We start from the raw sequence: 23,828 nt of genomic DNA on the forward strand, positions 1-23,828 counted from the left end.
AATATTCAGCTCTGCAGTTCACATTTCAACTAAGGCTCTAAGACAAAAGACTCCTGGCGTACAAGTTCTTCAGTCGGACAAAATTCCAAAACATGAATTATGAAATACCGTTTGCAGAAAAGCAAAACCAAAGAAATGGCAAACACTTGTGACATGTAAAGGTTTATTGACAAATTTGAATTAGATTTTTTAAAGGATGATGTAGCCATCTCAGCAGCAAAAGTGCCCATTTTCTCCTAATCCAATACTTGTAAAGACTGCAATGCAGAATATAGCGCATGCTAATGGGAGCCTTTGCCTGAGGGTCTTACACTCACTGGAAGCAATTCAAATCACAGGTGCACAATAGGGCAAACGTTCACCCTGGCTAAGACCTCCGTGTTGGACACCTCTATAAAATTACACAAATGAATCACACAGCTTTAGAATTGGGTTTATTGTGTATTACACCATAAAAAGGAATTTCATAACATTCACCAACTGAATTTCACAAAGCTCGAGAAGGATTTCAAACCATCTATATAGAGTCACTAAAACTTACCCATCTTAAGAAAAAAATGAGTACCCGTCGTGCAGAAAACTTCCTTCACTACAGCATAAACCAACAAAAAAGCTGCAGATTTCTGTTAAACAGGAAAATGAAAATATTGGTCCACTTTAAAAAGTTCACTTTGAACAGGCCTCATCAGTAACCCTCTGCAGGGGGCTCCATTTGATAGCCATTTTCAGGTAACATGTATCCTTCCGCAGGCTGTGACTCCATGTCAATATACAAGTCCAGGCTACTTTCCTCGTATTGCTCTGGCGCCCCATTATCTTGCAGCTTGTCAGGTTCCTTATTCCTATCTCTATCCCTGTCCCGGTCTCTGTCTCGCTTGTGATCTCTATCACGGTCTCGGTCCCTGTCTCTCCTTCTATCGCGGTCTCGATCCTTGTCCCTGTCCCTATGACTCCGCCTACGGTCACGATCCCGGTCTCTATCTCTCTCCTTGTCCCTATCCCGATCTCTATCCCTGTCTCCTCGCTCCCTATTCTTCTCCTCTGAATCGGGCTTTGGTTCAACTGGCTCACCAGCTGCATCGACTTGCTGTGCGTCATTATGGGGCCCATCACCTGTCTCAGGCTGTTCTACATCTGTACGTTCTTCCTTCTTATCTTTATCCCTGTCACGATCTCGCTCTCTCTTACGGTCACGGCTACGGCTGCGCCGCTTGCGATCTCGTTCCTTATCCTTGTCCTTCTCTCTGCTTCGCTCACGGCTACCACGCCCCTTCCTCTCCTCCTTATCTCGACTGCGTGACCGGGGACGCCGGCGTTCTCTGGAACGACTTCTACGCCGCTCACGCTCTTTGTCCCTTTCACGGCTGCGCTCACTGCATTCACGACGATCCCGATCTCGTTCTCGATCTCTGTCTCTGCAGGTAGAAATCAAATTAATTACACTACATGAAAACTAAAGAACCTCTGTCCAAATTGGTTGCAATGGCTCCCAAGGTTCAGCAACAATTGGTTTTCATACAATTACAAAAATGCAAGACTATTTGGCATTCTCACCCTTTGTTTAGGACTCCTGCAAAAAAAAACAAGAACCCAGCCATGTAAATATTGTTTGCTGAGATTTACATAATCTAGTAGTAAAACTCTGGTAATCCAGATTCATTAGCTGGAAATGCAACATGGGGATCCAGGGTGCAAGCAGGAAGGAACACAGGTAAGTTTATATATTTTCCCACACTCCTTAAACTCAGATACACTGAAAGTTTATAACAGCACAAGATATGGAAAAAAAATCTGCTACCCAAGCCCCAAGAGTGCAGTATTAGTTTTACTGTACAAAACTTCCTCACTGAGCCTAGCTTGCAATCTGCATAATACAGACGAAGTTGTGATGGAATTTCAGAATGACATTAAATAGCCATCTAAGATGCTTTCTTATAAACCTTAAGTCTCAACTCAGCCCCCTCCTTCCCATTGCAGCGCTACAACAGCAAAACCCAAACTCCTCTTCCAAAGGGCAATTATTTGTGGTTGCAAATATAAACAAGCTCAGCTTCATATACGTAAAGAATGGCTAGACTTCCTGGCTTTGGAGATGGGATGTTATGTACAAGATGTTGAAGAGGCCTAATTTTTAGTATTGTTTGCAGTTTTGGTCACCTAGCTACAGGAAAGATGTCAATAAGATTGAAAGAGTATAGAGAAAATTTACAAGGATGTTGCTGGGACTGGAGCACCTGAGTAATAAAGAAAGATTGAATAGGGCAGGACTTTATTCCATGGAACGTAAAAGATGAGGGGAGATTTGATAGAGGTATACAAAATTATGAGGGGTACAGATAGGGTAAATGCAGCAGGCTTTTTCCAGAGGTTGGGTGGGACTACACAACTAGAGGTCATGGGTTAAGGGTGAAAGCTGAAATGTTTAAGGTGAACATGAGGGGACACTTACAGGGTCTGAGAATGTGCAATGAGCTGCCAGTGTAGTACACACGAGCTTCATTTCTACATTTGAGAAATATGGATAGGTACATGGATGACAGAGTAAGAGAGAGCTACGGTCCAGGTGCAGGTCAATAAGATTAGGCAGTTTAAACAGCACAGACCAGATGTTCCAAGGTGCACGTTTCTGCGCTGTACTTTTCTATGATTCTGAGGATTGGAAAGGAAGGGGAAAAAAGAGTAACTTGTTCACCAATTCTGGAAGGTAAAGAGATTCTAGAAAAATAGCATTTTCACCCAAACGTCAAAAAAAACTTCCAAATTTGATACAGAGCAGGCTGATCTGACTTGCAAGTTCACTCAATACTACACCCCTGTGCAAAGTCAAATAGTTACTGTACTGTTACATTCCTCACCTCTCATCATATCGTGGTGCATCATCACGACCTGAATGTTTAATATTAACATCTGCACCACCTCTGCGAGTCCCCCCAAGCCCACCACCTGTAAAAAAAAAAAGCAAATGTCAACTGCATGAAGTAATCAAGTTCAGTATCACTGCTCTTTATGATTCACCACTTCTAACAGACCATCATGCTTCAGCATTTAACGCATGGCACATATTGTACTCCTAAACATCATGCAGAAATTCCTTTATGCGCTTCAATTAACAAAAGATGGTGGGGCAGTGGTGTAAGTATTGAGAACTGCACTGTAGAAAATGCTCAACTTCATAAAAATGGAGTGAGCAAAGAGGAAAATCACTTCCAAGTACCATTATGGAGATTATACCAAGAATTGGTACAAAAGCATGGCCATTGTCGACACAATACTCTGCATCAGCAGGACTGGCATTGGCAAGCAAGTCCAAGTCTCTTCTCAAACCCCAATGCCAAAAATTATGTGAAGGACCTCTACCAATTTAGCTTTGATTATATTTTGCCTAAGAGTAGTGTGAGCTGCCTTAAAGACTATTGTCCAATAGCACTCTCATCTACAGTGATGAAATGCTTTGAGAGGTTGGTCATGGCTAGAACCAACAACTGCCTCAGCAAGGACCTGGATCGACTGCCTTTTACTTATCATCACAATAGGTCTATGGCAGACAATCTCAATGGTTCCTCATGTGGCCTCACCTGGACAGTACAAACATTATGTCAGGACACTGTTTGTTGACAATAGCTCAGGGTTTAATACCATTATTCCCAGTCCTGAATGTTAAGCTACAGAATCTAGGCCTCTGTATCTCCCTCTGCAATTGGATCCTCAACATACAAGTATTATAGGTGACAACCAAATCTCTTCAAACTCCTAAAGAAGTCTTGCCTTCTCTATAGCCACACAGGTATGTTGTGACCAGTTTAGATCCTCAGATGTTAATACCCTGGGACTTGAAATTGCTCACTCTCTCCACTTCTGATGCTTGAGGATTGGCTCATGTTCCCTCATTTTACCCTTATTGAAGTCCTCAATCAGCTCTTTGGTCTTACTGATGTTGATTGCAAGGTTGTTGCTGCGACACCACTCAACTACTATATCAGAGAGAAAAAAGCTGCAGAGCATTGTAAAATTAGTCAGCTCCATTTTGGGTACTAGCAAGACATCAGAAAAGCAATGGCCATTATTAAGGACACCCATCACCCAGGGCATGCTCTCTTTTCATTGTTACTGTCAGGAAGGAGCTAAATAAGCCTGAAGGCACACATTCAGCGATTCAGGGAGAGCTTCTTCCCCTCTGCCATTTGATTCCTAAATGGACATTGATTTACTTACACTATTTCTAAGTTTAAAAAAAAATCACAACATATGCCAGTATTAATAAACCTGATTCTAAAGAACCTCTCCCAATTTAGTTTTGATTACATGTTCAGTGCGGATAATTCAAAAGTGAGTCCAGTCAAAAGATCAAATCAAGACGATACGATAAAATGTACAGTTTGGATCCAAGTAATTGACTGAAAACAATGTGCTTGTACAGTTTTCCTTCAAAACAGCAACTAATAATCTTGAGGAATCCCCAGGAAGACACTAAACTCCTGCGACTGGGGAGGAGTTTGGACACCGCACAAAACTTACCGTAGATTCCGGATTTTAAGCCGCTACTTTTTTCCCACATTTTGAACAGCTTTGAACTTTGCGGCCTTTAATCCGAAGCGGCTAATGCATGATTTTTTTCATGCCGCCTCGTAAACATTTTGCCTCATAACAGTAGACCAATAAAATTGATGAGTAGTTCACAGAGGTCCAATGAAATTGTACGATAAATCAAGCGCACTTTCACAATTAAATTATTGTAAATCAGTCATTTGTACTCACCCTCATCAACATGGAAAACACTCGAAGCATTGTGCTGCCTTATGGCATACTTAGTTTATAATATTTTCGCTTAGTAATTCATTTTCTAGTTAAAGTTAGAAGAGTTTTAACTATATTTGTTTTCTGTACTACATCGCGGGATGCTATGACGTCACACCCGGTTTCGCGGTGTCTTGTGGGAAAATGCCGGTTTGCGATAAACGGAAAGGAGGGGGGGGAGCGCATTACGCGAGCGGCTTTGGATCTGAGCGAACGCTGCTTTTAAGTTAAAGGTGATCAATAACTTTTCCTGGTAGGCTGTAGTATATATATTTTTTACCAGTCGTTAGGAGATATTGGAATGTTGTTCAGTAAAGAAGTATACGCAACGTATTTAAAAGTAGCCGCGTTACGGGCACGGTTCGAAAAAAAGCATTTGCAATATGTATTTGTTTTTGTTACCATATGGATTTAATTAAAAGTTAAAAAATCCTCACGTGTAATATCTTTCTGTGTAAATATCTCATATTACAACGTGGGACACCTGCGGCTGAAAATCCGGTGCGGCCTTTACAATTAAAAAATTGATTTTATTTCTAAAATTAGAGCCAGCGGCTTTTAATCAGGTGCGCTCTGTAGTCCGGAATCTACGGTATTAAGCAGCTCTTTAACTGAGAGCTCCAACTTACCAAGCCTCCTTGGGCGCCATCCTTTGACAGTGCGGCCTCTCTCCACATCAACCAGAACTCTCCTCCCATCAATCTTCTTGCCATCTGCGTGTTTGTATGCAGCTGCAATAGAGCGTGCCCAGAACAGCGACCAAAGTCAGTGAGATTCAACACGATAACCCCCTCCCAAACCCTCCCCTTATCAAAAAGAAATCAATTATCCACGCAGAAACAAAACCTCTTGGGGAAGAGTTCTGTTTCATGCCTCCCTCCTCCTTCAATACTTGGAAGTAGACTATTAAATTAAATGCAAAATCCAGGGCTGGCTCCTCATTTTCTCAATATATCACCGGATTCAAGTAAACCGGTTTTTGTGTTTTCACTTATAACAATTAGTTTTAGACACTCAAAATTGACATATGCAGTTTCATTAGAAAGGGAAGAGCCAACCCTAGCTAGTATACAACATTGAACCATTGAGATCTCATCCTGGAAAGGGAAAGAACATCTATTAGAACAACTGTTAATTGAATACATCACTCAAACTCAAGCACTCTTACTCACTCAAACAACATTGTCTACATAAGGAGGGAATTTAAGCCCCAAATATAAAAACCAGAAAAAAAATATATATCACTGGTTGTCTTGCAACAGAAAATGGAATCCAATCAATTCTGTAAGCACTGAGAACAGGACAGATTTTGAATGGCTGAAAATTCTCGCACAGTACTTAACTGTAACTGTATTCAACCACAGGAGTGTCAGGACACCACAGTCAAAATAATTCACAGTGCACTATTAATTCAAGAGAGAACCAAGAGTGCCCAAGACCCCAAACTGATAACTTTCAACCAGGCCCAAATTTAAAAGGAACAGGAGTTTAGTTTCACAAACACAATTAGATGCACTTATGGCCTTAAAACAGGGACTAACCACTATGGCAAACAAATCAATGAGATGGGAAAGGAAGGAATCAGATCTGAAAAATATTTCCAGTTTTTACCCCACGCCAAGAGCTGACAATTTCACTTTGATGTGGTGTCTTCAAGCAATCTTTATACACTACCTAAGTTAAATACCCCAATTCTAGTCTTTAAAATCAATGTAATTGATGCAATCTTGTTACACTAGACAAGGAAAAATTTCACAATGTAACATCTTTGAATGAGCTTGGTAAACTTTCACCTTGATCTAACCAGACCCTTACCCTTCTGGGCTACATTACTATTGTATTGCTGAATTTGATTTAAAGACTAAAATCTTCTGAAAGAGGATAAACTACTCCTTCAGAATTAGTGCATTTTCAGGATAAATTGCAATTTGTACTTTTTCTAAAGTCTAGCTTAATTTCATTCATTGCATTATTCATATCTAAAGAAATTATGGAATCATGCTCTCAGTTACACTAAAACTGGGCCGTCTGACCAGGGTTGCAAGATCCTGTGTTAATTTATTTTGGGTTCCATCCGCTATACACCACCAGGGAGAAAGAAAAATGGATAAAAACAGGAACCAGTGGGACAAAGAGGGGGAAAAATGAATTGATTAAGCACTACACAGCACCACTAACAAAAGAAAAGAGATTTTACCTGTAAGTTTACTTACAAAAACTGCACTTTAGCCCCCTGCACTCATGAAAATCGGGATGCGCTATCTCGCCAACAGATGATACAATGTTCAGTGTTTCGACTTCCACTGTTTGTAACTTTCTGCTGCTGAGGATTTACCCTTTACTTACTGCATCTTACCTGCTTTCAGCAGCGATTGGGTTTTTAAAGAATTTTCTACATCGGGCGTTTGATTACTTTAACAAGCATATTCAAAGGATAATATTTTTTTAAAAAAATCTATCAGCGAAAAATGTCTGACTTGTGTTTTTTTTCCTCCTTCAAACTTACTTAGCTGTCACTGCAATTCGAATGTCCAAAGAACACCAACATCTACAGAATTTCATCCACAACATAAATTAAGTGGATTTTTGTTTCTCTTACCATAGGATGTTTTGTACTAGTACATTAAAACAACTGATTCTATCTTTCAACACTCATTAAATGGAATAGTTTTCATTATTTGAAACAAACAACTGCCACTTGGATTGAAAAACAGCTCAAAGTATCGGGTGGTTCATTTTAAAAAGGCCAAATGTAATGATCCTTTATGTAGCAACATTTAACCACATTCTCAAAATATAACCAAACCAATTATAAAGATGCCAAATACCATTTTACCACCTGTTGGATTTATAAAATTTCAGATTACAGCACATTTACATGACACTTGAACAGGATAAACTATCCAGAAACTGTAATTGTGTGTGGTACTTTGGTCCGTGCTGCATACAGCTTGTACAGATGAAATCTGACACTGGATGAGTAAGTAACAACCCCAATTGTTGAATTCCAATTTAGTTTCCTCTCATTAGGACACAAGATTACACAATATTCTGCAGACAACCAAGCTCATTACAGCTCTGTCATTGTAACAAAATAGAGAAACTGAAGGGCAGAAAAATCACAGCTGCCGGTGTGTATCCATGATATCTGAAAATGTGGAAGGAAATATCTCACTTCTGGGAGATAAAATCTTAATTCTACAGGGTGTTGTGCTCCTATACTAACTACCAAAATTTAGGAGCACCACAAGTCTCCACAACTGAAGATGACTACAATTATCTAATGTAAACCAAAATATTCAGACTGCAATAGTCACAAGTCTGGCAGTTGATTATCCAAGGTACGTTGTATTTGCCAGCAATAATAAGGGAAATTTGGTCCACTGGTTTAAAAAGCTTGAATAGAATAAATATATTAACAAGTGGACAAATCTGAGCTTTTTGGAATTTCTATCCAAGTCAGAGGGGGGAAACACAAACAGGTTTTTAGGGTACCAATCTTTTTGTATCAAAATATTTATAAAGGTATAAGGTGGTGACAATCACAGCTTGCTCAACAGCCAAAATGCAGCAGGAACATTTACTTGCTCAGTTGTTTTTTCTCCAAATATCAAGACAATTAATTTAATGATAGACACAGACAAATATCAATTTCTGGAAATTCAATTCAGGGAATTCGAAGGATATAGTTTAACATATGCAGACAGAACATCTAGATCCTAAACCAGGTGTAAAGTTAATGCATCATTTTGACAGTACATCTCAGTTTACCATCGACATGGAAAGTAGTTCCAAATTATACTCTCCGATCCCAGTTATTATACACAAAACATTTTCTCAAGTGCCCAGTTTCCTGCCAAACCAAGGAGTAGAGATGGCAAGTCTCCTTCTTTAATATAAAGTATTCTTTGAACATTCGAGCTATAATGAAAAAATTCAACACAAGCCAGACAATCCGTTGTTTTTTTTTTAGAAAAAAAAAGGAAACCTTTTACCATGTTTTACCAATGTAGTTAAAGTATCTTGTTTTACCAATCCATCATTGCTTCTGTGCTCTCGCAAGCTTCCATTTGCTTGGAGTATCAAAGGCCTCCGCGATGTAGACAGGGAATCCCTTCACACAGCTTACCTGAGCACTTGGCTCAAATTTACTCGCCAACCATTTTTTCTCTGAACAATTTTAAAAATGGTTCTTTATGTTAAAAAATATCTTTGTAAATGTTTAAGGTACACATGAATGGGAATTGAGCTGCAGAATCCCCTTTGGCGACCTACAATCTTCATAGATTAGAGCTTTATAAATTTTAAAGAAAGACAGAGGTAGAGGATGAAAACGTGCTATAAAAGTGGGGTTTCAAAAAATAACGTTTTATTTATTTAGATCACATTGTGAGAACAGGCATATTATTCCCCACAGGGCAAACGATGGTATTGTTTATTTGATGTTTCCCCAGAAACATGGTCATTAGTGGAATCCTCAAAACATTTTCTTTAGCATTGGAGTGAATACCCAGAAGAGAGTAGAAGACAGAAAACACATAAAAGCGAGTACTTCATATTCAGATAGAAATCAAGATATTATGCGGAGAGCAAGTTATATCACACTCCAACCTGGGAATATCTTTCAGGACAATGAGGGAGGTTTTAAACAGTTTAAAAAATAAACCCCAGCCAAAGAAGATGTTGCAGCTCCAAAATGAAAATGCTGCTGCTAAATTATTAGTGGCCTGATCCTTTTACAGACCAACTGTAACTTTGGTTAAATTTCAATTATTTTTCAGCACTTCATCTGTGTGAAAAGTGGAGTATGTTCTTGATGAACAATGTGATGACAGTACTTTAACAATTCTGATAATCATGAATTCAGAAATATTATTGCACGTGATTAGCTTCCAACAAGATCTGTGAGTGCCATGTTTTTTTGGAAACTAGCCACTATAGAATTTTAGTAAATGCCCAGATGTTGTGATTTGATCCCAAAGATTAGAAATAGAAACAGCATTACTACTGTTAACCTGGCCTCCTTATTTTGCTTCTAATATCTCACTTTAATTTCCTAAATATTTCCCAAAGTTATACAGTTGTGACTTCTGCAGTGTTATCCACAAATTTAATTCCAAACCACCTCTCCTTCCAAAAAGTTGGTGAAAGCCCCTTTAAATTCCTAAGGAAAGTGTAGAGTTCCCTCAAATTGAAAGCTCCAACTATTTCTGCCCAATTAAAACAGATGTAGCTGGCACTTAAAGCTAAATTCCAATCTAGCATCAATCTGTACAATACCACTGATTGTTAAGGAAATACTCAGGTTCAGAGAGACAAGAGAGAATAAGAATATTCAAAGGGCAACCCTTCCTAAACCTCATCTATCCTCTGATCTTGGCCTGCCTCCAATCCAAATCAACTGGAAAGTCAACAGAATTATATGGTTCACTTTTGTATCTGTAAGGATGTAATAGTAGAGCAAACCAAATCCAAAAATGCTATAAATACCAAACACAATACAAATCATGCAATTACTTTCTACATAGAATCAAAGTGCTTGTGTATATAACAAATTCAGCTTGAAGTACAGATGGTTGCCATCAGGCACACCAAACTGGCTTCAATTTTATTGACAGCAGAAGCAAGCCAAAACTAGAGATGAAAAGCATTACTGTAATTTAATATTGGAACAACTGAAATAGACAGTTGTTTCAGAACAGGTTCGGGAGCTTACAAGGAAGCTAACTTTTCTCTAGCTATCCTCTTTTTGTTACAACTGACACTCTTGTAAGAACATACTGCAACAAACTGAGGAGATAGTGACATCTGAAGCACTTACGAAAATCAGTTAGGAATTAGTGCCATTGAAGTTCAAGCCAGGCAACTTTTATAAAAAACTGAAAATAAGTAGCTTTGGTCAGGCTCTCACAACTGCAGTTCAAACTGATAAACTTGCAAAGTTACAGCCCAGCCTACTACCTACACAAATTGTAAACCTTCTAGACTTTCAACTCAGGAAGTTAGAGGGGCTTGTCAAATCTTACAACCCCAACTTAAGAAAAATAAAATGGATGCTGCACAAGTGCTTTTGCAATATTGATTTTCCACTCCGTGATGAAAACCTACATTTAAATCTCTCAAAATGGCAGAATTTTTGGAAAATTAAATTCATATGTACACACAATAGTGTGATTGTGTTAAATGTTTGGGGATTTTATAGAGAAGAATGTAAAATTAATCTAGGTGAATAATTAAAGCTCGTTTCAAATTTATGTTCCTTAAACTCTGCCTATATAGTATAGCCCTTATTCATGCCTCCCAGAAATGGAAAACGATAAAGTGCTATAATAGTTAAAATTAATTAAACAAATCCACTCTAGCAGTGTGCAGTGACCCGATCATGGCTGCCTCTAGGGTCTGCATAATTTGCTTTGCTGTAAGCACACTTTCTCACAGAATTCACAAGACAGTATCAACAAAGCATTCTTGGTAAATTTGAACCCAAGTCTGAGATAAACCTAATTTCCAATTTCCAAACCTTAAGGTGTACATAGCATCTCTCCAAATCCTGCCATGAGCTATATACAAGTCAAGACAGCTTTAAACTCACATTTAGCGCTCTTTGGATTCCCACTTTTACAAGCAAACTTCCCAGGGTTACCAATACTGCACAAAGGATTATCAAATCTAAGGCTGTGTAACTCTTTCATCATTTTTCTGGATCAACATGCAGGCTAAAATACTAATGCCATTTTTCATTTAGTTATCCCTTAAAGTAACAACAGTTTAAATGAAGAAACAAACTCTCCCTGCAAAGTCTCAAATTTACCCCTCTCTCCTCTAGCATTTTCCACCTGAATAATGATTTTGATTTCTCCAAATAATTCTTCAAGGACTGTCAACAGCAAAACACACAACTCCTGCCACCAGTTTACAAATCTACCACTTGTACAAAATGAAATTAGCAAACTAGGTAGCTCATTTGGAACAGGTTACTTGAAAACACAAACAACTACACTGACCATCTGCTGTACCATTCTTTCCCACAGTAACACAAAGCAACCGCTTTAATAAAAAGCCTTTAAGGGTGCAGATCCTAAAGACAGAAATGAGAGACAAGGCACCAAGTTCCTCTACCCCAAAGCGCCGATTCCTAATGAGTCGCAAAAGAGCCAGTATCCCTCCCTCCAAGAGTACTTACTTTCCTGTATTATCTTGTGTTGTGTGTTACTTGACCTACGCTGCACACTGCATCAGTTAATCTACTTGTTTTTTAATCTCTCTTTCCTCTCACTGTGGTGATGTATTGCGAGTTCTTACCCATCATACAAACCCATATACCAACCATACAATGAGATGTAAGGGGAGCATTAGCATCAGCTGCAAGCCAGCAGTGGCATTTGCCATCAGAATGGTGGCTGCAGTGACAACAGAAATAACACAGAATTAATATATACCCCTGCTTGCAAACAGTACACAATTCACAAACAAACTATTTTAAAAAATATAGCACCGAGACCCCTTTCACAGAACTATTTTGTTCTTAGTAAGAGCCAAACAAAATTTAAGTAAACCCAGGCAAAATTTCTCCAGCCCAGTGAAGCCTGTGTTATGTAGACAATCTTAAAGATAGAGCACAATGTAAGTGTTTGGAGATTTACAAAGATGCAAATATATCATATGGCCAAAACATAACATTTAAGATTTATTTTAATTACTATCAATTAGCTGTTTTATTATAACAAGATGATCTGAAATTACAGATTATGACCATACTAAACTGTTGCCTGCTTAACCCAGGCTCTGATGAAAGGAGCTCAGATGAATTTTTACACAAGTCCAGCTAATAATTTTTGAAGTGCCATTTATTTTGACACTGCATTTAAAAGGTCAATGGGAAAGTTTCCATGAACTTTTAGAACAGTGAAAGGGGTCCAATGTTGCAAAAGGTCTCCACTTTTAAAATGCAAAAAAATCCCCCACTGTGAATGGCAATTGGGAGCATGCCTTTGCTCTTCACACAGATTAATTCTGAATGTGTGAATGCTCAAGACTGACGAGGACATGTATACCTTCAATTACATGAAGGAGAAAATGTCCTTAACGCTGCTGTTTCACTTAAGACAGCAAGTCACTTGAGCCCTTCCCATCGGAAAGGAAAGGAAAACAACAACAGAGCACAAAGGAAAAGAGACCCCAATAAATGTTAACAATTTAAAGAACTATAGTTTTGGGCAACCAGGTAGTTATCATTTCACCCTGGCGCAGGTCCTGTAATTATTTCCCCAAAATAACTTCAAATGCAGGAAATCATAGGGCCAGAATTCCAAATGCACTCAGCAGCACCTATATTTTTCCACAATTAATTCCTGCATTTCTCCCCACTGAGAACAGTAACAGGAGGACATGATTCCAGCTGCTCAACAAAAAAAAAACTCCCATGGTTAAGCAGGAATTGTGAACCAAGTCCTCAGTATGATAAATCTTTAACATGTTATTGTATTACCACGTGACTTCCAATATACTGGAAGAAACCATATACTTACCACACCATACATCACTAAAGTAGCAGTGCTCAACAGCCCGCTACAATCAGCAAAACCACCCATGAGTAAATACAGCCGAGTCTTGATAAACATATTAGTGCCAAGCACTACTTACATTAACTTATTCTCAAAGTATGTACTATATTAAGGATAACTACAAAGCTGAACTGCAGTACTTATAGGCACATGAGAGCGTCTATCAGGATTCAACTGTACTTAACCATTACAAAAAACTGCTCCAAACATCTGAAAGTATCTTTCATTTTCTAAGCAGTGGTGAGGCTTTGCACCATGCCTTGATTTGTGAAATGCAGTGGCAGGCTGATCTATAACTTTTTTTGAAGAGAAGTTTTTCTATTATCTCAGTACAGAAAACCTGAGGGTGCTGTCTCAAATACATGGGAGTTCCATGATACTTATATTTAGGGTTTAGGAAAAACTTACGATTATATTTTTCTTCTGAAAAGTTACTTTGTGGACATCAAGCAAAAAGGCCCATTACCCAAAGGGTTAATACCCTATGGTCCTCTCAGGTAGAGAAATCGAGCACTTCAATGGCTCTGCAATACTATGCTAATAATATAATGCTTTTCAAAGTTCAATTAAACAGCAGACAACTCTTAATGACAGCATAGTGATGTTTGCAAGCATGGCTATCAATATACTGGTTTAACTGGGCTTATTCTTTGATTCTGTTTAATTTACCCACCAGAGATTAGTTTGAAAATTAATCTATATCAACTAACTGAAGGATTCTGTCTATATTAACAAGGCAAAACTTTGTTGATAGCTCTATTCATGCTTGGTACACTTCCCTAGATCAAAATAAACCAGTCTCATTACTTGAACCCACTTAGTAATAATTTAGCCTCTCAGCTGGGCCCCAACAGCATGATCTAAATGAGGGAAATTAGCCTCGCTTCCTACCAACCCAAGAGGTGCCTACCATGAATAATTCTGCCATACACTAGCAGGGTTCAGTTGTACTTACATTGACATTTAAAACTGGTTTGAATCCTAGGGTAAAGCAGAAGACTACATTAATAAATCAGAAAACCTGATGCCATCTTTAAAAGGGTTCTTGCATATCTAAACATATTTTAGTGGAGTAAACTTTCTGCACATTAAACATTCCCGTAAGACACGGGAGCAGAATTAGGCCAATTGGCCCATAAAGTATGCTCTGCCGTTTGAACATGGTTGAACCCACCCTCCTGCCCCAAACCTATTTTCTTGCCTTCTCCCCATAATCTTTTGATCTTACTAATCAACCACCTATCAACCTCTGCTTTAATTACACCCAATGACTTGGACTCCACTGCCAACTGCTCACCACTGGATCATGGACATTTTTTGTAAGAGCCACAGGGCATACAGGTTGATGTACCAAAAGCAACTTTCATGAAGTTTTGTAGTATATACATTTGGGACCGCCATAACCTGTTACTCCTAACCCCACTCAAGCACAATTTTTCTCTAACCTAATCCCACCCTGGAGCAGATCCCAGCATATCAAGTTTAAACCAGTTAGGGAAGGCAATGGGATGCAAAAAAAAAAGGCTCAAGTCTGCACTCAGCACACAGCTTAATTTTGCACAACCAGAACGTGTACTACATATGGCTGCAGCAGAACAGAAGCCGAGCTATCTAAAACCCACCCCTCCCCATACAAAAACAAATTACTTACAATGCATATCTCGCTCATGTTCATATTCGATAAAAGCGTAACCACGGGGCTTTCCAGTCCGTTTATTATATACCATGTAGATCTTAAGGAACCAAAAAAGCACTGTAAGTTCAAATTCTATTGATTGTCATTCAACTATACATGTGTATACATACCGCCAAATGAAACAATGTTGCTCGAGACCAAGGTATACAACAGTACATATAACTCTCACACACAATAAAGTAATAAATTCATTTGCAACAGTTAAAAAGTAAACAGTATAACGTTACTGATTCTTCATGTGTTGAGAGCTAAGTGGTGCTAAGAGAGTTCAGTAGTCTTATGACATGAGGAAGAAGCTATTTCCCATCTAGAAACAGTTCTTGTTCTAATGCTACAGTACCTATTATCTTTTGGTGATGGTGGTGGGGGGCTCAGATATTTTTGGACACATGGGAGGGACCAACGATGACACTGCATACGCAGTACTCCTGATAAATAACTCTGATGACCGCAAGAGAGATTCTGATGATCTTCTCAGCAGTTCTCACAGTCCTTGTAGGGACTTGCATTCAAATGCCTTGAAGAAATACTCAAATGATAAAATAGTACAACCATGGCTGACAAGGAAAGTCAAAGCTATTGTAAAAGCAAAAGAAGGGACATACAACAATGCAAAAATTAGTGGGAAGATACGAGGATTGGGAAGTTTTTTTTAAAACCTACAAACAACTAAAAAAACATTAGAAGGAAAAAGATGAAATATGAAAGCAAGCTAGCGAGTAATATCAAAGTGAATAGCAAAGGTTTTTTCAAGTATGTTAAAAATAAAAGAGAAATGAGAGTGGACATAAGACCGCAAACAAATGAGGCAGGAGAAATAATAATGGGGACAAGGGGATGGCTGATGAACTAAATGAGTATTTTGTATCAGTCTTCACTGTGGAAGATACTAGCAGTACGGCTGATGTTGTGTATGAAGGAAGAGCAGTGGGTGCAGTTACTATTACAAGAGAGAAGGTGATCAAAAAGCTAAAAGACCCAAAAGGTACACAAGTCACCCGGACCAGATGAACTGCACCCTAGGATTCTGTAAGCATGAGAGATTGTTGTGGCATTAGTAACAATCTTTCAAAAATCACTGGACTCTGGCATGGTGCAAATGTCACTCCACTCTTTAAAAAAAGGGGAAAGGCAGCAGAAAGGAAATTATAAACCAGTCAGCCTGACCAATATTAAGGATGAGGTAATGGAGTACTTGGTGACACAGGACAAGATAAAGTCAGCTACAAAGACTACAAAGTCAGCATGGCTTCCTTCAGGGAAAATCCTGCCTGACAAACAAAAATCTGAGATGCAAAGGCACTTGAGAGTCTTTGTGCAGAATACCCTTAAGGTTAATTTGTAGGTCAAGTTGGTGGTGAGGAAGGCAAATGCCATGTTAGCATTCATTTCAAGAGGTCTAGAATGCAAGAGCAGGGATGTGATGCTGAGGCTTTATAAGGCACTGGTGAGGCCTCACCTCGAGTACTGTGAACAGTTTTGGGCCCCTCATCTTAGAAAAGATATGCTGGCACTGGAGAGGGTCCAGAGGTGGTTCACAAGGATGATTTCCAGAATGAAAGTGTTATTATGTGAAGAACGTTTGATGGTTCTGGAATTCATAAGAATGAGGGGGGTATCTCAATGAAACCTTTTGAATGTTGAAAGGCCTAGACAGAGTTGATGTGGAAAGGATGTTTCCCCATGGTGGGAGAGCCCAGGACAAGAGGGCACAGCCTCTGGATAGAGGGATGCCCTTTCAAAACAGATGCAGAGAAATTTCTTTAGCCAGAGGGTGGTGAATTAGGAATTTGTTGCCACATGCAGCTGTGGAGGCCAGGTTTTAGGTCTATTTAAGGCAGAGATTGAAAGGTTCTTGATTGGACATGGCATTATAGGTTATGGGGAGAAGTCCAGGAACTGGAGCTGAGGTGGGGGGGGGGAGAGGGATCAGCCATGATTGAATGGAGGAGCAGACTCGATGACCAGATGGCAAAATTCTGCTCCTATGTCTTATAGTCTAATTCCCGTACCAGCGAGTGATGTCTTAATGCTGTTCCTGTAAAAATTAGTTGCTGAGCATTTCGGCCTTCCTTTAGCATAAGCAAGTTTTTTAAAAAACCAATTGCTGCCTACTATCTACCAGCCAATCAATGATAGACTTGTATGACAACCATGTTCACAAGCAAATTGCAGTCTGTTGCAGAGCAGTTATATACTTATTTGCGTGTTCATATCCTGTTCAAAGGTCCTGTTGAACTCTCGTGGATGAGGACATATGCAACATGCAAATTTAAGAAAAAAAAAGTTAGAACACCTTTAATCCGCCCAATTCCATGGTTTAAAGCATTATTTTATCACAATACATACTCTTTTAATAGGACCATAGACTTCAAATTCACGTCTCAACTTGGACTCTGTTGTGTCATAGTTCTGAAATGAAGAGCAAATGTAAAGAGCAACTTAATTACATCTTTAAAAAAAAGTCTTCACACTAAACAGAACATTAGCTCTAAGTAGCTATTATTAATTCAGAAGTGCCCATATCTGATAAATGCCATTGATCATTCCAAATGATCTTTGTGTAATAAAACTAAAATTACAAAAAGTACTAATGAAGCTACAGCATTACTGTTTACTCCACCACTACTGTCAGTGTGGCAGATTTCCTGCAGTGTCTCAAAGAAAAGCCATATTCATTCTCCAAGGTCACTCCAGGCCTATATGACACCAAAGGGTGATAATTCAATCCAGCACCAACTTATTAAGAATAGAACACCAGTGTACAATCAATCAAGGCAATTAAGACGTAACTTTTTCTCAGATGTCTTGCATGTAATCTTGAGATTGCAAATATTAAAACCTAGGCAACTTCAAACATTAGTACTGAAAATAAAGTAACTACTAAACATAGCATGCACAATAGCAACGAAAAGGAGGCACATGTACTTTGGGTGTACACCAAGATGAATTTACAGGTGTCGTTTAATTTTACTTCTGAATGTGGACATTAATGGAGTCACACAAACAGCACCAAATCATTTCTTTGGAACAAGATGAATATTTTATAATGCTGTAGCTTCATTGATACCGTTAACAATTTCAGTTTTATAATACAATTTTATGCATCATAGATGACACGAGGGATGGTGGTGCTGTGGATACTGTAGAAGGGATCGAGAGGATAATAGAGCTGGGTAAAGAAATGGTAGATCCAATCCAGAAAAATGTGAGATGATACAATTTGGAAGATCAAACTTAAAGGCGAAGTTCAAGGTTAATGGCAGGATTCTAAGCAGTATGGAACAACAGAGTGATATTGGGGTCCCAGTCTGTAGATCCCTCAAAGCTGCTGTGCAAGTTGATAGAATGGATAAGATGGCTTATAATGTGTTGGCCTTCATTAGTTGGGTGATTGAATTCGAGAGAAATGAGGTTATGTACAGTTCTATAAAGTTCTGGTCAGACCACACATTGTATTCAGTTCTGGTCATATTTTTGGAAGGATGTGAAAGCTTTAGAGAGGGTGCAGAGATTTACCAAGATGCTGTCTGGATTGGAGAACAGGTCTTATGAGCAAGCAAAGGTTTTTCACTTTAGAGTGAAAGAGAATTATACCAAACTAGATAGAGGTATACAAGATTATGACAGGCATAGATAAATTGGACAGCTAGCATCTTCTCCTAGGACAGCAATAGCCAATACCAAAGCCAATCAATTTAAGGTGATGGAGGAAAGTTTAGCAGAAATATCAGAGGCAGTGCTTTGTTCTAAATGGTGGCTAGTAATGGAACACATTTGGGGATTGCGGTAGAGGCTGTTACAACAGGGACATTTAAGAGATTCTTAGATATGCACACAAATAAAAGAAAAATGGAGGGTGATGGGCTGTGTAGGAAGGATTACATTGATCTTAGAGTAACTTTATACAGGTCAGCACAACATCATGGGACAAAGGTGTACTGTGTTATACCGTTCTATGTTCTAATTACATTGAATTTATCAGGTCCCACAAGGGAATTAGAATTTGTCTCGATCAGTAATCTGGGCATTACTTGTCCGGTAACTATACGATTGCACTCTGTCCCAAATACTATCAAGCATGTTCTTCTATGATATAATTCATCTCATAATGCTTTCTGAAAATAAGTATTAGACAATTTATTCTAAGATGGCTACTTTGCTATGCATCAAAAGATTCTTGGCAGAAACCACCTTTATTTGCTCTGAGACATCTTTAACAAATTCAAAATGCACTATCAGTTTTAACTAAGTGAACTTTATACTGCACAATAGGAAGTCTGGGTAGAGCCATAAGCCAATAATCACTGAAAAGTAAACCTTGATTAGTATCTACATTCATGCAGCATTCCACGACTCACAACCCCACCAGAAAACAGAATGCAAGTAGAAAACTCACCACTCTGGCAACAAACAGTGTCTTGAAAGCATCACCCTGTGCATTTGGATCGTTATGCGGATCCCCTGTCAACCAAAAACATTGGTTTAGTTGATGCAGTAAGAAATCATACATCTTACTTGGGACACAAGTTCTAGATTCCCATCTCAAACAATTTTTCTCCTTTAACAAGCAGCTCTACCTTTGCAAAAAAGGCATTTGGTCACCTGGCCAAGGACCTCATGGCTTGGGACGTTTTACTATAATAAAGGCTTTATAAAAACACCCTAGCTAAAAAGTAATCAAGTTCAACTCACCCTGTATTAAAATTCCATTCAGACACAGCTTAATGCTGAGAATGTGTTCCTTGGAGGTGGTGTGCTGTGTAAACCAGCACAATGCAGGGTCATTACAGCATCATGTAAATGGACACGTGTGCCTGATTTTTAAAAAACTAACCCAAGACATCTTATTTTATGTATGCACAGTAACTCGTGGAGTGACAAACACCCAAATAGGCCCAATCTGTACATCAGTGGAGCAGAAACACATCACTGCAGCACCTGAGGGAAGCAGGTGGTGGTTACATCTTAGAGCAACCAGACTGCGGGTCCTCTCTAACTTTGATAGTAGGAGTCGAGATTTGACTGCCTTTTCTTGAACTTCCTTTCATGAAGCAGTTCTCAGTCGCAGGAAATCATGTTGAGAACACCTTCCTTTGCCTTATTGCTGTGCTCTCAGGTCACTGTCATTACTGATGAACTGGTCCATGGTTTGTGTGATCATGGTGATTCTAGTGCTGAGGAATTTCGTGGTGAGGTTTTTTTGCTGGTGTTTCCACTTCTCCGTCCATGTCCTCAGATTTACCCAGGATGCACTGCTCTGCCAATTCACGAAGCTCTTCATTATTAAGGCTCTCACTATGAGAATGCAGTAACTCCAACATCATTACCCTTAACATCCTCTAATCCCACTTCATTGGCCAGTTCAATATTTTGGATAACTGGTTCTGCCTGAAATATTAGGAGTCTCACATCCATGCAAATACTTTTCTTTAATATCTTAGGTGTCTCTGGAAACTCACTGGAGGTTGCAGGCCATCTTCCAGACATTATGGTTGAAAAAAACAGAATAAACTGGCGAGGGAGCAAGAATGTTTGCACATGTGGGGGAGGCAGAGTATGAACTAATATGTAAATGGCTGTGAATGGCTCAGATCGTATGTAAAGTGCTCTCATTGATTGATTGAATGTTTACTATATTGGTGGCTGCTTGAGAAGTTTTAAGTGTTGCTTATAATTAATTTTTGTTATTTAAGAAAATTTCAATAAAGAATTGAATATCTGCGTTGTAATGAATCAGTGCTATGCCAGGTCCAAGTCTACTCTTGTTAAATTTTTATTTGCAAAACAATGGGATTGTTTATTCAAAGACATTTTTCACTTGAATACAACCATCCGCAAATCAAATTGATAAAAGAGTGGAATAAGATTAACTCGTCATGCAGCGTGAAAACCAAACCTCTGAAGAGCGCTAGCACATGTCAAGGGCAAGATCAATTTTGTCAGTAAAAGGCACCATGTGTTTACTACACATTGTATTACTTGGATTGCTTTTTTATGTTCCACACTCAATATACTTACACATTTTAAGCTCATTTTCAACTTCCTGTTGTCTTCTCTCAATCTTCTCACGTCTCTGCAGAAGGGAAATAGCCATAAAAGATACAAAATGTCATACTGATCATAATATGTAGGAAATTTGACTCAAGTACTTAAAAGCATTTTTAGGAATCAGTAAGTATTCATCATATTCTTTTAAACAAAGTATTCAAATATGAGGAATTTTGTTCAGGTTTATCCCCATAAGTATAAAATGGTCATAAAAATTTTCTAGCAATGACTAAAACTATTGCCAATCTAATTGTAATGGCTCAGTAACGATGATGCTACGTGAAACAAGTCTCTAAGAAGGCCTTAGAGACTAAGAAATCTCTAAGGGCCACTTGAACAAATGTTGAAGTCTGTGGCATCACGAGCTACTATCGCTGAAGAATAAACAAGATGAAATAAGAGTGGCAACCAAAATAATTACAACTGCGGCATTTTTGAAGATGGTTTTGTTGAAGGTCACTGACAGTCCATCCATTGCCACCGCACTCAATCTTCAATTAGGACTTGAACACAAACTTACCTTCCTTTCCATGCGTTCCTCACGCGTTTCGGCTCTGGTTGGAGGTGGGGCATCTCTGGGGTCCTACAGGATGGAAGATGAGCAGATTACACCCATATCAACTGGCAAATTAAAAGCAGTTGTCCACATGGCTCAAGAGCCTGCTTTGCAACGTCAACACACTCCATTCTGTCCCCAATTGCGACCGTCTGCCTCTGACACACTTTAGAGGAAGAGTTCAAAAGCCTCACAACCCACCTATTCCAGGTAGACATGGCTAATAAACAAATGGCTTCCAAAGTAGCAATGCCCTGGATTAAATATGGAGATTGATACTGCCCCAAGAGCACAGTATCCAGCATTTACACACAGGACCCCGATTCTAATACACCTTACATATGTAATCTCTTAATTATTTGGAACTTTTAAAAATTATTCCTGCCACAATACATTCCATTTCTCAATTTTTACCCATTCACTCTTCTGTATTCCTGTGCAAATTCATAACCTTACCAAATGCCATTTCACCATCTCAGTATGCTGACCGAAGCCCATAGCACCAGATTCGACCCCATTTCCAATGGGCAGTCCAGAGCCAGCTCCTCCATGAGCAGCCTACAACATTCCATCCTGGCCCCAACCCTCTAGCCCCACTCTTCTAATGGCACCCCCTCCAGTACCACAAAAGTGCACACTTTTCCCTCTGGTGATGCCTTCCTTCCTCTATCACAATTACACCCTCACAGGCACCCCTTCCCCAGGTACAACCTCACCCAATACACGAGCATTCAAAACCCCTTGACCCCCCCCACCCCAATGCACCCACCCATAACAACTCCCACCCCCCAGTCTCACTGTGACACCTCAATGTCCCCTCACCTACCCACTACCCCGAGGCCCACCTCGCCCTCTCCTAACCCATACCTCTTCCACTATACCCAACCCCCCTTCCACCACCCCTTCCCCTATTCTATTCCTCCCCACTGACCCCTCCCACTCCCTCAGCACCCATCCTCCCCTCATTGCCTCAACCCCTATTCCGTTCTCCCCTCCCCCATCCCATCCCATCCCCCTCCTCCGCACCCCGCCCCCCCCCTCAGTTTCGCACCTCGAAGTGGCGGACAAAACGTGCGATGCCCGAGTACGGCTGGCTGTGCTGCTTCTCATGCGGCAGCTTCTCGAGCGGCGGCAGGTAGGGCACCGGGTCCCGCGGCGCAAACAGCGCCAGCAGGTTCGGCGGCAGGAACTGGGTCATGGTGCCTCACACACCGGGGTCGCCGCCAGCAACCGTGGCCAGTAACCCCGCCGTTAATCACTGGGGCCAGGTAATCAGAACTGACGAGGATAATCCGCCACCCGAGCACCGCCTGACCTCGGGGAAACAAAATGGCGGCGCTCCGCTACGCCGCACGCAGCCGCCGTATCACTGCGCCACACGGCAACAATCTTTAGCCAATGATCCTCTCGTTTTATAAACACAACAGTAAATCTAGAATTACTGCGAATGTGCGTATATATGACACGACTTTCAGTCAAAAACTTCTCTTCGCTTAATTTCCCTTAACTGCTTGGGAACTATATTTTTCCTCCCGGAACGCGGGAGTGTACAACCTCTTTCACTCTGAAAATCAGCCTCTCCAATATGGCGCGCGCGATCAACCGGAAAACCCGCCTTTTCCCTCAGTTGATTGGTTACAGTAGGAAAGTCATCCTTCCTTGCTTGCCAATTGGATAAAATGCATACCAATCGTATAATATTTCGTACGTTGTACGATGACTGGCTGTTTTCCGTGTCCATTACTAGCGGATCGCGCCCTGGTTGTTAATTGGTCCGCAGTATTGATTGACAGGGTGGCACCGCTCCTTTTGTTTCAGCCCCAGTCATTAAAGGGAAAGTCCACAACGTGGTTTTGGAATTAGGGACATTTTTCATTCTAAAAAAGCGTCCTGTAGACAGTATAGACGTAATTAGCAACCAAGTTGCAAAAAGCAGAGCCCACAAATCATCATTGGTCACAACCTGAGAACATTTTTAGGTAACACACACAAAATGCTGGTGGAACGCAGCAGGCCAGGCAGCATCTATAGGGAGAAGCACTGTCGACGTTTCGGGCCAAGACTGAAAGGAAAGATAGTAAGAGATTTGAAAGTTTCGGGCCGAGACCCTTCGTCAGAACTAACTGAAAGGAAAGATAGTAAGAGATTTGAACTTTCAAATCTCTTA

General features: G+C 39.9%; 1 protein-coding gene across 1 annotated transcript; it reads right to left on the minus strand.

The window, feature by feature from the left end:
• Nucleotides 1-417: 417 nt before the first annotated feature.
• Nucleotides 418-23,005, minus strand: snrnp70 (small nuclear ribonucleoprotein 70 (U1)). The gene is made up of 9 exons (XM_073033690.1): nucleotides 22,713-23,005; nucleotides 21,626-21,688; nucleotides 21,076-21,130; nucleotides 19,454-19,518; nucleotides 17,404-17,466; nucleotides 15,010-15,091; nucleotides 5,424-5,525; nucleotides 2,856-2,943; nucleotides 418-1,415 (listed from the first exon to the last, which is right to left on the minus strand). Exons 1-9 carry the CDS (start codon nucleotides 22,857-22,859, stop codon nucleotides 686-688), a joined length of 1,395 nt encoding a protein of 464 aa, XP_072889791.1. The 5' UTR covers nucleotides 22,860-23,005; the 3' UTR covers nucleotides 418-685.
• Nucleotides 23,006-23,828: the final 823 nt, after the last annotated feature.

Source organism: Hemitrygon akajei, chromosome 31 (assembly GCF_048418815.1).
Source record: "Hemitrygon akajei chromosome 31, sHemAka1.3, whole genome shotgun sequence".
NCBI classification, from domain to species: Eukaryota; Metazoa; Chordata; class Chondrichthyes; order Myliobatiformes; family Dasyatidae; genus Hemitrygon; species Hemitrygon akajei.

Coding starts and splice junctions, on each gene's coding strand:
- snrnp70 (XM_073033690.1), bottom strand. CDS start 22,859: ATGACCCAGTTCCTGCCGCCGAACCTGCTGGCGCTGTTTGCGCCGCGG. Junction 19,519..21,075: donor TGAAAATGAGCTTAAAATGT/GTAAGTATATTG, acceptor TTTGGTTGACAG/GGGATCCGCATAACGATCCA. Junction 1,416..2,855: donor GCACCACGATATGATGAGAG/GTGAGGAATGTA, acceptor TTCTACCTGCAG/AGACAGAGATCGAGAACGAG.